We start from the raw sequence: 14,252 nt of genomic DNA, 5'->3' as shown, positions 1-14,252 counted from the left end.
ATGCTGCGTCTAGGTGGGGACCAGTTTGGAAAATAGTTTTGCCTTATTGCTCTTAAAGACAATAATTAGGGGGAGATGTTGGGAGCCACCTGGAGGCACAGGTGGTCCTGCAGTTTGGAGGTAGCCACGTGGGGCTGAGCAACCCTGCCTGCACCCTTGCCTGCACATGCTCAGACCAGCAGAATGGCATTAACCAATCAGGACAGCGTTCAGGCTGCTCCGCCGTTTAAAAGCAGCTGCCTCGGGGCCCAACGTTCTCTCTCTAAGCTTTCTCTCGTCCCTGCTCTATCGTCCCTTCCCCCAATTTTCCTCAAGGGAATGCTCCAAATAAAGATGTGACCAGAGAAGGAATTCTCGTTTTTGGTGGCGTTCATTCCTGCGGGACAGGATGGCGCCCCGCACATGTACATTCCTAATAAATAGTTAAAAGCATCTTCTAGGGTAGGGCTGCAGATGACTTGCTTGGCATGGGTTCACTCCATCCTTGCAACAAAAGAAAACCCCAACAACTTCCCAAATCTGTTCATCTTGGGGTGGAGGGTGGGGGCCTTTGAAAACAAGGTGAGCAGGGGAAGGGAAAGTGTCCTCTCTCGTGTGTACTCAGACTTCAAAATATGTTTGGAGGAAGAAAGAAGCGCAACCGAGACTGAAGCTTCCCTTCCCCAAACCAGGCACGAGAGGCTCTGTCCACAGTGCGAGACGTCAGAGCTAAGGGTGCGCTCCTTCCTCCGGTCCCCGGGGCCCACTTCCTGTCTGTAAGAGTTGCCTGGCAGTTGTCTCTGGTCCTGATGTGGCGAGGTCATCCAGGTCTGAGCTGCGTGCTGGGCAGTGCTTTGTGGCTCGGGAGAATCCTAGCAGTGCCTGCAGAAAGCAGGCATGTGCAGACATCACGGCGCGCCATCTGCACTGTGCTTTCTGCTGCCCGCTCCTTGGTGGGCGAGGGCTTCTTGAAGATGGTTTCAGAACTCCAGTGAGCATGGATGATAGCTAAACTAAGCCGCTGGCTAGCTACAGAAGCCTGGATCTCGGGGATGGGCTCCCCACACCTTGAATATCTGCCATTGCCGGTTCTTTGCTGCAGAGAACATCTAAATCCTTGTGGAAGTTTTTAAAATAATGAACATGCTCCCACTCCACCTACTGTGCCGGCATCGCTGGAAGGGGTGGTCTGGTAGGAGCCATTCGTTTTAGCTTCCCAGGCTATTCTGGGAGCGTTCCTAAGGAAGAACAAGGTAGAGCATGCGCACCATGGTCTGCAACTGAACATTGCCCGGCTGGGGCATTACGATTCACACGGAAGAGTAGCTCTCATTTGCAGGCTATCTGGAGTGAGCAAAAATCTTTCCTGGGGCTGGGGAGAAGGCTCAGTGGGTAAGAATATTTACTGTACAAGCATGAAGATCTGAGTTCAAATCCCCAACCTCCATGAAAAGCGTGGCATGGCTTTGGATCTCTGTATCCCTAGCATTAGCAGGTGTGTACTGGGAGCCCCCTCCCCCTTCTGATTCAGTAGGAGACCCTGTCTCAAGGCAATAAGGTGGGAGCAGTGGCCTCTAAGTGCATGGATACACGCATTCCTGTGACTACAGCACACATACACACACACACACACACACACACGCGCGCGCGCGGTCTTTCTCTTTCTTATTGGGTCTCACTTGAGCTCCCCAACTCCCCAAAATCTCCTGGGAAACAAGCCTCATTTCTCTTCTCAGGGCAGGACCTTTGAATTCCTAAGGAAGAAATCCTTCAGCATTAACAAGTTGCAAGCTACAAAACCCTAGAGGAAAGTCGGTAACGCTTTGGAACACCCATCGGAACTGCAGCTGGCCTGTGTGGCTTCAGGATGTTTGTCTGTAGCTCTATCAGTTAGGAGAGGCGCCGCCTCCGAGTGCAAAGCTCAGCTGATTTACCTGAAGAGGTCAAGAGTCAAGGAGGGAGGGGCTGTTTTGCAACCACTATTTAAGTCCATAATGAGCTCCAATCAGAGCAGCTGACGAGGTCGGGAGGCCTGTAGCTTCCTGTTAGAAAGCGCTCCTCCGCGGGAGCCACCTGCTTTATTAAGTTTCCGCCCCTAGATAAAGAAACAGTGTGGGGTTGGGCTGCAGAGACCGGTGCTGTGCGTTGCCTGGGATGGGCTGCTCCTCTGAGCTTCCTAAGCACAGGGCTCCACCAAAGCTAGCTCACCTGGCCAGAACAGGCTTGTGATCATTAGTGTATTGAATTAAGTAGCAACCCAGATGTGGGATCCTTAAAAAAAGGTTTTTATTAGGTCTAATGAAATATTTTGACATTTATAAAAGATTTTGATTGCTGGGTGTGGTGACACACCTTTAATCTTAGGAGAGGCAGGGAGATCTCTTAGTTAGAGGCCAGCCTGGTCTACCTAGTTCTGTAGTGAGACACTGACTCAAAAAAAAGTTGGGTTTTGTTTGTTTGTTTGTTTGTTGTTTTTGATTAAGTGTTCCTTTCCCAAATTCTAATCAAAGGCCTACAAAAACATATCAGTTCTGACCGGGACCAGTGCTCCAGAGTGAGCATTTAAAATGGAGAAGGTAGGGGAAAAAGCCCAGCGCTGTGTAAAATCACATAAGTGACTCCTCTGTGGGAGGTGACAATACAAGTGACTGAGGAATCTGTTTGGGTAACCTCTGTGATAGTCCCGAGGAGTCGAATCTGGGTAACCTCCATGATAGTCCCGAGGAATTATTCACTTAAGGCTGCATGCTCTTTGTTAAAAGTCTCAATTTACTGTTCTTTGTGAAGTTTGGTTGGGGCACAAAGAGTAAATTGCCTAGATGTAAATATGCTGGTGTGACCTATGAATTCACATCCCTGTGTGCTGTTTCTTTTTTTAAATTCTTTTTTATTGAGCTATTTTTCTCTGCTCCCCTCTCTTCCCCCCGTTCTCCCCACTCCCATGATCCCCACGCTCCCAATTTACTCAGGAGTTCTTGTCTTTTCCTACTTCCCATGTGGATTAGATCCGTGTGCTATTTCTGATGCAGGATTTGGGATTGGAGAGTATGTGTTAGCCGCTTTGTCTGGCTGAAAAACTGCCTTCTCCAGCAGACTTGCTCTTAGCGGCTCTGCTTGGCCAGAAGATCTTAGTGCAGAAAGGAGTCTAAGAGCAGCAGAGAAATGCGATCCACGCGTTGGACTGTACTCGCTTGAACCACATCCAAATTTTCCAGCCGGAGAGCAGATGTTCACAGGCCCCAGAGGCAGAGGGTGGAGACAGAAAATGAGGTGTGAGAAAATACATGACTCAGGAGGAGAGCATGTTTTTCCGAGTGGAGGAAAGGCTTGGAAAGGGCCTGGCTTTCCAGTCCAAACCTCAGGAACCCCAAATGGGGTCCCCTCTTCATTACTAGCAGGCTTAGGACGGACATGTGCTTGCTCCGCAACGTTTCAAGTTCTTTAACCAGCCCTGGGCCAGCCTGTCGCGTCTGCCCCAGGATGTCCTGGACGCCACGCCTTTCACACTAGAACGCACACTTTCCTCCAAGGCTTGTTACTGTATCCCCCGCCGAGCATGCACGCTGTTAGTAGCTGTTAGTAATTAAAACTCTTCTGGAGGCGGTAGAATCCCTGTAGAAGGAGGTTGAAACTACACCGGCCAGAGAAAGACCGATTTTACTTGTGTCTTTCTGACGCCCCCTGGTGGCCGTATGCTATTAAAGTGAACGCCAGGCTCCCAGCCTAACGTTAGCCCCCTCAAGGAACACAAAATCCACTTTGCTGGACTCTGTTTAGCTTGTGCTTAGAGCTATGGTAAGAGCGATGCTACCCAGTAGTAATGTAAGCATGCCTTTTCTTCAGACAAGAACTGCTCTGAGACAGGTATGGTGACTTGGCCTGCAGTCCCAGTACTCTGGAAGTCAGAGGCAGAATTACTGCTACCGGCCAGCCAGGACTAGTAATGTCTGGATCTTGTCTGAAACATAAACAAACAAAAAATCCCCAAAACCCCAAAAACTGATTTTGACATAGTATTATGAAGAAAACACAAATTCTTATGATTCTATACTGCAAATTTCTTCTTAAATTGTGTATTATTTTTACATTTTAAAGGTGTGTGTGTGTGTGTGTGTGTGTGTGTGTGTGTAGGTATGTGCCATGGCATATATGTGGAGGTCAGGGGTCAATTCCTGGCTGTCAGTTCCCTCCCTCCATGATGTGGGGATCAGGCTTGGTGGCACGTGACCTTATCCACTGAACTATGTCTCCAGACTGGGGATATCAGAGAAATTCAATGTTTTGGTTTACCTATACCAGTACTATAATTTTGAGATCTCACTTTCTTTCTTTCCTTCTTTCCTTCTTTCTTTCTTTCTTTCTTTCTTTCTTTCTTTCTTTCTTTCTTTCTTTCTTTCTTTCTTTTCCTTCTTCCCTCCCTCCCTCCCTCCCTCTCTCCTTCCTTCTTTCCTTCCTTCCTTCCTTTTTGTCTGTCTTTCTTTCTAGGAAACAGAAAATGGAGAGAGGAGGCCCCAGAAGAACCAACTGTGGAAAGTTTTCCAGTACCACACATGAAAAAACACTGCACCAAGATTCGCCTCTCAGTAAGTTGGAGGAGTTGGGGTGCACGTCGTCCCAAAGGTCTCTCTCTATGAGGTCCGCCCACAGTGAGTACCAGCTCTCCACCTGTCGTCATCGCCTGGCATTTGACTAGGATGGTGTTTGTTGTGTTTTCCTTTTTTTTAAAACATGAAGAACTGGTAATGGGCCATTTAACCAAGAAGTGGCTAAGCAGAGTGGAGTGCCAATCCATGCCTTAGACGGACCGTCTGCCTCTCGTCAGGCTCGGGGCATGACCCACAACCGCACTGGTAGGGTTACCAGCCCCGTGGGAGGGGTTGCTGTTTCACTCATGAGCATTTCACAGAAGCGAAGAAAGCTGGGGGCGAGGGCAGTTAAAAGGGTGTGTGACGTGGGACTTAATGGCTCTAGTCATCAGAGCCTTGCTCCAAAGACAGTATAAGGTGGAGAAATGTACTCTGGTCAAACTGCTGAGGGTGACAGAGAGGTGACCAAGACGCCTGCCTTCTCAGGCAGCTCCTGGACAGTCACGATCAGTAGAACCAACCATCCTCACGGCCGAGCTGGAAGTGCAAGCCAGAGAGCTGACACAGCACCGTTATGAGCATGCTCCCTGTTCCCAGAGCCTTGCCTGCCACTCAGCCTGCTGGTAGGCCCCACATGGTTCTGAACTGGCCTCTCTAAGGATGGTGTGTTCTCAGATAACAGCTTTGAAGAGGTGGTTCGGCAGTGAAGAATGCTTGCTGCTCTTGCACAGAGGATTAGAATTCAGTTTGCCGCCCTCAAGTTCGGAAGGCTCACAAGAAATCTAATGCCTTCTTCTGGGCACCTGAACACACTCGTGCATAAGTACACTTGCATGTGCACGTGCATACACACACTCTCATACACATAAATAAATCCTCAAATTGACTTCACGGATTGAACACTTGCTAAACTCAATGCTTCTACCAGGAGTTTTCCAAGCCCTCTGAAGGAGGGCCTTCCTTTACCCAATGGCACTGCACTGTAGGGACATAAGGCCAGTATTGTAACATAGCAATAGGGATGCTGTCTTGGAACCCAGTTCCCAGCTCCGAAGCCAAAGATAGTTACTAAAGCATCAAACAATGACACTCTTCTCATTCGTTTTGACTTTTATTTTTGGAAAAAATATTTTACTTAAAATATATTTATTTGTTAATAAAAGATGAATTCATTATTTTTTTTATTTTTCGAAGTATTGCTGTGCTGCCTACGCTGTCCCCAAACTCCTGGACACTCCTGCTTCGGTTAGGCAGTGAGGATGACAGGCAGGTGGCCCTGTGCCCTCTTCTTGTTTCTATCATTGATGGTGTAGGGGATTGTGCCCAGGGATGCATACATGCTAAGTGAGAGCTCTGCCACTGACCCAAATCCCAGCCCTGTATTTTCGAATACAACAATGAACTATTTGTAAAGTCTCAATTTAAACTTTAAAAAATCTGGGACTGGAGAGATGGCTCAGCGGTTAAGAGCACTGACTGCTCTTTCAGAGGTCCTGAGTTCAATTCCCAGCAGCCATGTGGTGGCTCACAACCATCTGTAATGAGATCTGATGCCCTCGTCTGGCCTACAGGCAGGATACTGTATAAATAAATAAATAAATCTTAAAAAAAAAAGATCAAAAACACTGATAACAACTTATTAAAAAAAACTTTAAAAATCCTTAGAACTGTCCATTTAGCCTTAGGAAGATCTGAATACTGAAATATGTTACACATTCCATAGCAAGACACCTTTGCAAGTCTATCTGCAGCTGGGGGACTAAATAGTGTACGGTGATTTCTCACTGGAGAGGCTTTTTGTCTTTTGAAACATGGTCTCATGTGTGGCCCAGACTGGCCCCAAACTTTCTATAGCTGAAGTTGGCCTTGGTCTCCTGATCCTTCTGCCTCTGCCTCCTAACCATGCCTGCCTTGGGGAGAATTTTTTTATGGCATATGAAATGGTTTATGTTCTCATATATAGTATCTAAAAATATATATAAACATAAGTTATTTATAATCCCCTTTAAAAAAGATGTGTTTATTTATTTGAGGCAGGATCTCTCTACACAGCCATGGCTGTCCTGGAACTCAGTATATAGACCAGACTGGCCTCACACTGGCAGAGATCCACCTGCCTCTGCCCCCAAGCGCTGGGATTAAAAGCGTGCGCCACTATGCCTGACTTGTTTTTATGTGATGCATGTTTACCTATGTGGATATACGCACACCAGGCGTGCCTCAAGCACTGTGGAAGCCAGAAGAGGGCATTAGATCCCCTGGTACTGGAGTAGCAGATGGTTGTGAGCTGCCATGTGGGTGCTGGGAACAGAACCTTGGTCTTCTGCAAGAGCAGCAGATGCTCTTAACTGCTGAGTCTCTTCAGCCCTTTGGGTCCTTGATTTTAATGTAAAGAGCACTTTATTTTAGAGATAAGGAAATACAGCTCAAAGAAATTATCTCCCCCGGGTCAAAGGCCCAGTGTATTAGTTATATCCCACTTCATAACAATGTATCCCAGAATCTAGTGCTTCAAAACAGTGAACACTGTTACCTGACAGTTTCTGTGGATCAGGCATTTGGGAACAAGTGAGCTGGATAGTTCAGGCCCAGCGTCCCCTAGGAGGATGCCTGTCAGGGCTGAGATTGCCTGAAGGCTTGATTAGGGGCCGGAGTGGCTCATGCACAAGCTCCTTGACAGGGAGACTTAGTGAAGCCTCCAGTAGGCCATTGTGTTTATCACTGAGTTATGACAGCCTCCTTCCTTATGAGCAAGGGACCTAAGAAATGAGGTGTTATTGGACCATTGTTACTGCTTTATTTTATTAGCGATGAACCCATAATGAAGGAGAAGAATCAGAGCAAGATCTTCCTTTCCCTCTATAGTGTGCTGTGCATGCCAGTCAAATGCCCCCTAGCCCAAGTGCCACCTTTCAAAGCAAGTATCGGCCAGGTGTGGTGGCGCATGCCTTTGATCCCAGCATTGGGGAGGCAGAGGCAGGTGGATTGCTGTGAGTCTGAGACCAGCCTGGTCTACAGAGTGAGTTCCAGGACAGCCACAACTATGTAGGGAGATCCTGCCTCGATAGATAGATAGATAGATAGACAGATAGATGATAGATAGATAGATAGATAGATAAATAGATAGATAGATAGATGATAGACAGATAGATGATAGATAGATAGATAATAGATAGGTAGATAGATAGATAGATAGATGATAGACAGATAGATGATAGATAGATAGATAATAGATAGGTAGATAGATAGATGATAGATAGTAGATAGATAAATAGATGATAGATAGATAGATGATAGATAGATAGATAGATGATAGATAGATAGATAGATAGATAGATAGATAGATAGATAGATAGACAGGTAGATAGATGATAGATAGATAGACAGACAGACAGACAGATAGATAGACAGGTAGATAGATGATAGATAGATAGATAGATAGATAGATAGATAGATAGACAGACAGGTAGATAGATGATGGATAGATGATAGATAGAGCAAGAAAAGAATTAATGCAGATATTTTCTGTCACCGCAACTAATAAATGGCAGAGCCAGGATTCTACCCCAGGTCTTTAGTGTGTGGTTTATGCTTACAAGCTCCCCTGCTTGGGCCTGCACTTCTAAAGAGCCTGGCCTTCCCTGGCATCTCCACAGGCCACAGTGTGCCCAGCAGGTTCTAGCTCAGCACTGGCTCCACATGCCCTCTGTCCCTAACGTCTCAGGAAAGGCAAACTGAGCACTTGGATCCTGTGAGTTCATGAATATTACACTGGAGGGAACTATCTTTGCAGGCACCTGAATGACAGAAGAAAAGTCCTGACCATAAGAGGATCTGAGGTGAAGAACTTGGGTACGCTGGGGGCAAATCTGGAAAAACCAGCTACAAACACAAGAGGATCTAGTAACCCAGTAGACCAAATTCCCACAGTGGATCAGACCTTTCCTGTGTGTGTCTACATGATCTGGGTATATCTGGGGACTTTCATATCAGGTCTCTGCTGTCCCTTGGTTGGCAACCCCCCCCCCCCCCCGGGAGCATCATTGAGGAAAGCCTCTTTGGTGCCTGAGGCACACTGTGCAATCAGCATTCACACCCACACCTCACGACTGTACTCAACAAACCTCTGCTCTACCTTTTGGGTTCTGATCCAGGGCCCAGCTGCCGCCCTGATTCAGACGCTGGACTGCAGTGTAATGAAGGTGAGGACAGTAGCAGCAAGAATCGGAGCCCCCAGGGAGTCGGACACGAAGAACCACCAAAAGGTGAGACCGACTTGGGGATCCCAGAGCAGGCGGGCAGGGACAGGGCTGTGTTTTCAATCTTCTCCTTTTAGAATTTCATTACAGATACAACACTCCAGGACAAGATGATTTACACCACAGTGGAGGACGTGCTGCTTCCCAGTCACACTTCTTACATGACAATAAAATGTCTTCATCTGGTAAGTACATCTCTGTACGACCCTATCTGTGACGTCTCTGTATGACCCTGTGACGTCTTCTGTACGACCCTATCCGTGACGTCTCCTGTACGACCCTACCCGTGACGTCTCCTGTACGACCCTACCCGTGACGTCTCCTGTACGATCCTATCCGTGACGTCCTCTGTACGACCCTATCTGTGACATCTCTGTGTGACCCTGTCTGTGACATATCTGTGTAATCCTGTTTGTATGATTCTGTGACTGTGTGACCCTATCTGTGACATGTCCTATATGATCCTATCTGTGACATCTCTATATGACCCTATCATCTGTGTTAATAACTGAGTCTCCCAGGCCCCCTTAGATGGTTGCCTAGGCCTTCTGCAGGTACCTTGAGGTCTGTATGATGGTGACAAGAGGCTGAGCCGGGGCTGGGAACTGGGAAATGCTGGTGGTGAGGGCGGTGAAGTTAGTGCACTCAGTCAAGTCAGTAGCAAGCATAAACTCTGACCCAGTGAGTAACCCTACTATTACTACCTACTCAGTTTGTCCAGGGGTTCCATACTCCTTAGACATACTTTGGTTCATTTCCAATGCAAACATTTGTGATCTTGGAAAAAAAATTGAAACCCCACATTTATTTACAAAGATGAGTAAGGCCCAGCACCCACCTCCCAAGAAGTTTCTAAATGACAGGGACTTGGACACAAGTAAGGAAAGCTCAAGGCAAATACAGTAGGTACCAAAGCAAGGCTAAAGGATGCTGTACAGACAGGGAGCAAGGAAGAAGATGCATCTCGTTCTACTGCAGCAGCCACCCATGGCTTCTTTGAGGCACATTCACTCCTCCTTGCCTTTAGAGTGCTTCCTCTCTGAGGTAAGCACCAGGCAGAACGGTTCTTGCTTTTCACAACTGCCAATGCCCAAGACCAAAGACTGACATTTACCTGACTTAACCAGCAGCTCCTTTCCCGCCCTCCCCACTGACAAATCCTCCAATTGGACATATTCTTCCAAAGGGAGTCACTATGATCCTACAGAAGCCACACAGTGGATTTCTTCTCTGTCTTCTTGGTCTTTGGGGCTCTCCTCCTCTGTCTCTTCCCCCACTTCTGCCCACCCTATGTTCCCTTCACCCCCTTTCTCCTTCCTCTTCCGTGGTGTGGAGGCTGAAACCTGTTAACTTCATACATGTAAGCCAAGTGCTCTGCTACTGAACATCCTGGCCCCGGACTTTTCCTTCTGGTCTACGTACTGAAACGCCAGAGAATCCCTGAAATGGGATGCTGAACTCTCTCAGCGGGAGACAGCACGAGAGGGCAGCTTTCCTTCAGTAAAGGGAGCTGAAGGAAATGGCTGTTGGGTACCGCATCTGAGAGGTCCGCTGCTGAAGGGCAGACTGCTCTAGAACTGAATCCCGCAACACTGAGCTCATCTCAAATGCTGTTTCCAGCAAACTCCAAAGCTACATTTACAGACGACTAGCAATTGAGGCTGACCTTTGGGCATCCACCCTGTCTCCTGTGTTTGAGGAACAGTCTCTGCTGATTTTCTTTGTCAAGTGGACCCCCTGGAAGGGAGCAGAGCTTCACTATGAGACACCAGTGACTAAGAGAGGACTGAAGAGGAAGAAGGAAGAGGAAGGAGGAAGTGGGGGGGAGAGGGATTTTCTCACTACAGTCCTGTTCTTCCTGACAGAAACACCTTGAGGGAGGACACGCTGTGGCTCATGGGCTGAAGGGGTAAAGACTACCACAGCTGAGAAAGGATGGTGGGGAGGGTGGGAGGATGTCAACGGCATCTTTACTAGTCAGAAAACAGAGCCCTGGCTGGAAGCAAAGCCAGTCAATGCTCAATCCATAGCATCCACCCTCCAGTGAGCTACTTCCTCCAGCCAAGTCCTATGACCACCTAAAGGTCCTCCAGGTCCTAAAACATCCCTGCAACTGGCAACCAAGTGGGGTGGGGGCAGAAGTGCATCTCATATACTCACTGTAACAGGTTAGGGGTGGGACAAAAGTGCATCTCATATACACACTGTAACAGGTTAGGGACAGGGAGGAAGTGCATCTCATATACACACTGTAACAGGTTAGGGGTGGGGCAGAAGTGCATCTCATATACACACTGTAACAGGTTAGGCATGGGGTGGAAGTGCATCTCATATACACACTGTAACAGGTTAGGGGTGGGGCAGAAGTGCATCTCATATACACACTGTAACAGGTTAGGGGTGGGGCAGAAGTGCATCTCATATGCACACTGTAGCAGGTTAGAGGTGGGGCGGAAGTGCCTCTTATATAATCATTGTTATAGACAGTGCAGGTTTCTTTTTTCCACTGACTTGTCCCTTTCTAGCTGTCTCCTTGGATTCCATATTGACTTCCCACGCTTCTCTTCATCATTTCTTTTCTCTTCTGGAATTATCTTGCTAATACAATGGTTCGTTTCTGACTCCTAAACCCTTTGCTCCTGAAGTTGGTGGAGAGTCTAGAATTCACTTGGGTTTCACCTTTTGGAAACTGTACCTCCCTACACTTTTTAAATGAAATATTAGCTCACAGTTGGGAACTGTGAATATAAATCCCTAATTAATATAAATCCCTAATTAATTACTCATGATAAGTACATAATGGATAGATAGACAGACAGACAGACAAATTCAGTGTTTCGAGGCAGGGTCTCACTTTGTAGCCCAGGCTGGTCTTAGGCTTGTGACAACCCTCTTGCCTCAGTCTCCTGAGCTCCATTAGAGTTTTATGTCAGAGTTTCATGTTGGTCATCATGGTTCACACCTGGAACACCAGCTCTCAAGAAGACTGCTGTGAGTTCTGAGTTCAAGACCAGCCTAGGGTAGAGTGAGACTCTATTCACAAACCAGAAATAGGGCCAGCACGGTGACTTAGCTGATAAAGGTGCCTGCTGCCAAGCCTGCCGATGTGAGTTCAATCCCAGGGACTCGTATAGTGGCAGGGATTGACTCCTGCAGGTTGTCCCTGACCTCTGTGTGAGCGCAGTGGCATGTGTGTACCTACACAAAATAAGTCAATACGTTTTATTTAAAAATTTAAAAAGTAAAGTTGAGTTTCATAAATTCAGAATTCTTGGAAGAAAATTCTACTTTCAGTGTTCCTTATGTAGTAGTTAAATTTTTATGAACTATTTTATCCATACTGCAAAGTTGAGGAAGAGTAAGTGATACATTCTCACCATTTGGAGGTTTCTGGTTGTTTTTGTTTGTTTGTTTGTTTTGTGAGCTCTCACTATGTATCTCTGGCTGCCCCAGAACTGGCAGTGAATACCAGGCTGACCTCTAACTCAACCGATCTGTGGAAGCCAGTTTTGATACTCTGAATTTAATCCCAGCTAACATTTTTCAGCTTGTTCAACATCAAAATGGATCTGTTCCCAGCAAGTAAATCCAGGACCCTTTCAAGATGCGCATGATTCCAGCATAGAGTGAGTAGTTTATTATTACTAATAACAAAAGCAGAGCCAGGTGTGGTGACTCGGGTCCAGCATCTCTAAACTTGAGTGTAACAGGAGCGGTGGGCTGTGTTCCCGCCCAGATCCCGGCTAGCTTACCCACGAAATAATTACACACAAATTGTATTCATTTAAACACTGCCTGGCCCATTACCTCCAGCCTCTTATTGGCTAATTCTCACATCTTGCTCTAACCCATATTTAGTAATCTGTGTAGCACCACAAAGTGGTGGCTTACCGGGAAAGATCCTAACCTGCGTCTGTCTCGGAGAGGAGAGCCATGGCGACTGCCTGACTCTGCTTCTTTCTCCCAGCATTCTGTTCAGTCTACTCCACCTCCATCACTTGAGAGGTCAAGGCAGGAGGCTTAGCAAAGGCAAAGTCTAGTCTGGGCTCCATGGTGAGTTTGAGGCCAGTGTGGGGTGCAAAGTAAGACTCTAGAAACACACACATGCATGTGTGCACACATGTGCGCATGCGTGTGTGCACAGAGTACACACATGCACACATACATGTGCATGCATGCGTGCGCGCACACACTCGAGTTCCATTATTCAGGTGCATGCACTGTACTGTTAACTATCTAGACAAGATTGCCTGTCCTACACTGTCACTGTAGAGCTGGGGTTCAAGCCTATACCTACCTGGTGGTACTTCAGTCTTCTCCTTGTTCGTTCAGTCAATATTTAAGAGTCAAAGGCAGGGCATTGTGCTCAGTGCTGAGGCTGAGACAACAGCGGTATCTGCCCTTGAGAGAAGCTGTGCCTGCCAGAAAGGAACATGCACAGTGCTACTGACCGAATTTGGGGGTTTGGGAACTATAAATGAACTATCAGAGGATATCAGGATAGACATGAAGAACATTCTAGACTAAGGCTTTTTGAGGAGAAAGGGCCCTTGGCAAGTTCAGGAACCTCTTCATGTGTCTGTCAGGAGCCCCAAGGGAGTGGCAGGGGCAAGACGAAGCAGGTGGAGGCAGGCTTCTTCAGGCTCTTCAGAACAATGGAGAAGGAGGAACTTTTCAAACTGGAAAATTTGGAGAATTGTACAAGGCCACTGGAGTAGTCGGGTGAGTGGCCTGCAATCCCACCACTTAAAAGGCCTAGGGAGGGGTTCTCGCTAACCTGGGTAAAAGGAGTTCCAGGCTAGCTGGAGACCATCTCATAAAAAAACACCACCATCACCACCACCACCAACACCAATCGCTGTCGCTAGTGAGGAATGAGCACTGGGTTAGAGGAGCAGAAACCGCAGCACAGAGGCCAAGGGAGGCAGCAGGAGGAGAGTCCACGGGTTCCCAGCAGCTTGACTTGGGCGATGGAGACAGAAGCTGGGGTTGGGAGCCCTTAAAACAGAACTAACAGCGGGGCAGAGAGGCAACAATCCAGCCTCCACGCCTCGATCTCAAGCCTGAGCCTGCTATCCAGAAAAGCACAGTCATTTAAAATACAGTATTTGATGTCAGACATGGTGGGGCTCACCTGTAATCACTGCTCAGAGGAAGGCAAGGGCACGGGGGAGTTTGAGACAAGCCTGGCTACAGAGCAAGTACCAGGACAGACAGGGCTATGTAATGAGACTGTCTCAAAAAAGCAGACAAAAACAAAAAAACAAAAGAAATAAAAAAACTCACCAAAACAAGGGACTGAAGTTTGGTTTCCAGCACCCACATCAGGCAACCCAGAAATGCCTGGAACTCCAGCTCTGGGGTCCTCTTGTAGCTTCTGTGAACACACATACACTAACACTCTTGTGCACATGCGTGCACACACACA

The 14,252-nt window shown here is 47.3% G+C and overlaps 1 protein-coding gene across 2 annotated transcripts in view; it reads left to right on the top strand.

The window, feature by feature from the left end:
* Window positions 1-14,252, top strand: part of Aknad1 (AKNA domain containing 1) — a 37,752-nt gene that overhangs the window by 20,925 nt on the left and 2,575 nt on the right. For both annotated transcript variants that reach the window (XM_048443530.3, XM_048443531.3), the window contains exons 6-9: window positions 4,465-4,562; window positions 8,720-8,830; window positions 8,902-9,009; window positions 12,372-12,450. In XM_048443530.3, the coding sequence (XP_048299487.3) occupies window positions 4,465-4,562; window positions 8,720-8,830; window positions 8,902-9,009; window positions 12,372-12,450 (396 nt within the window). The remainder of the gene's footprint in view (window positions 1-4,464; window positions 4,563-8,719; window positions 8,831-8,901; window positions 9,010-12,371; window positions 12,451-14,252) is intronic.

Source organism: Myodes glareolus, chromosome 17 (assembly GCF_982192425.1).
Source record: "Myodes glareolus chromosome 17, mMyoGla1.1, whole genome shotgun sequence".
In the NCBI taxonomy this organism is placed as follows: Eukaryota; Metazoa; Chordata; class Mammalia; order Rodentia; family Cricetidae; genus Myodes; species Myodes glareolus.
The sequence above is the reverse complement of the archived record's forward strand: the minus strand, read 5'-3'. Positions and strand labels throughout refer to the sequence as shown.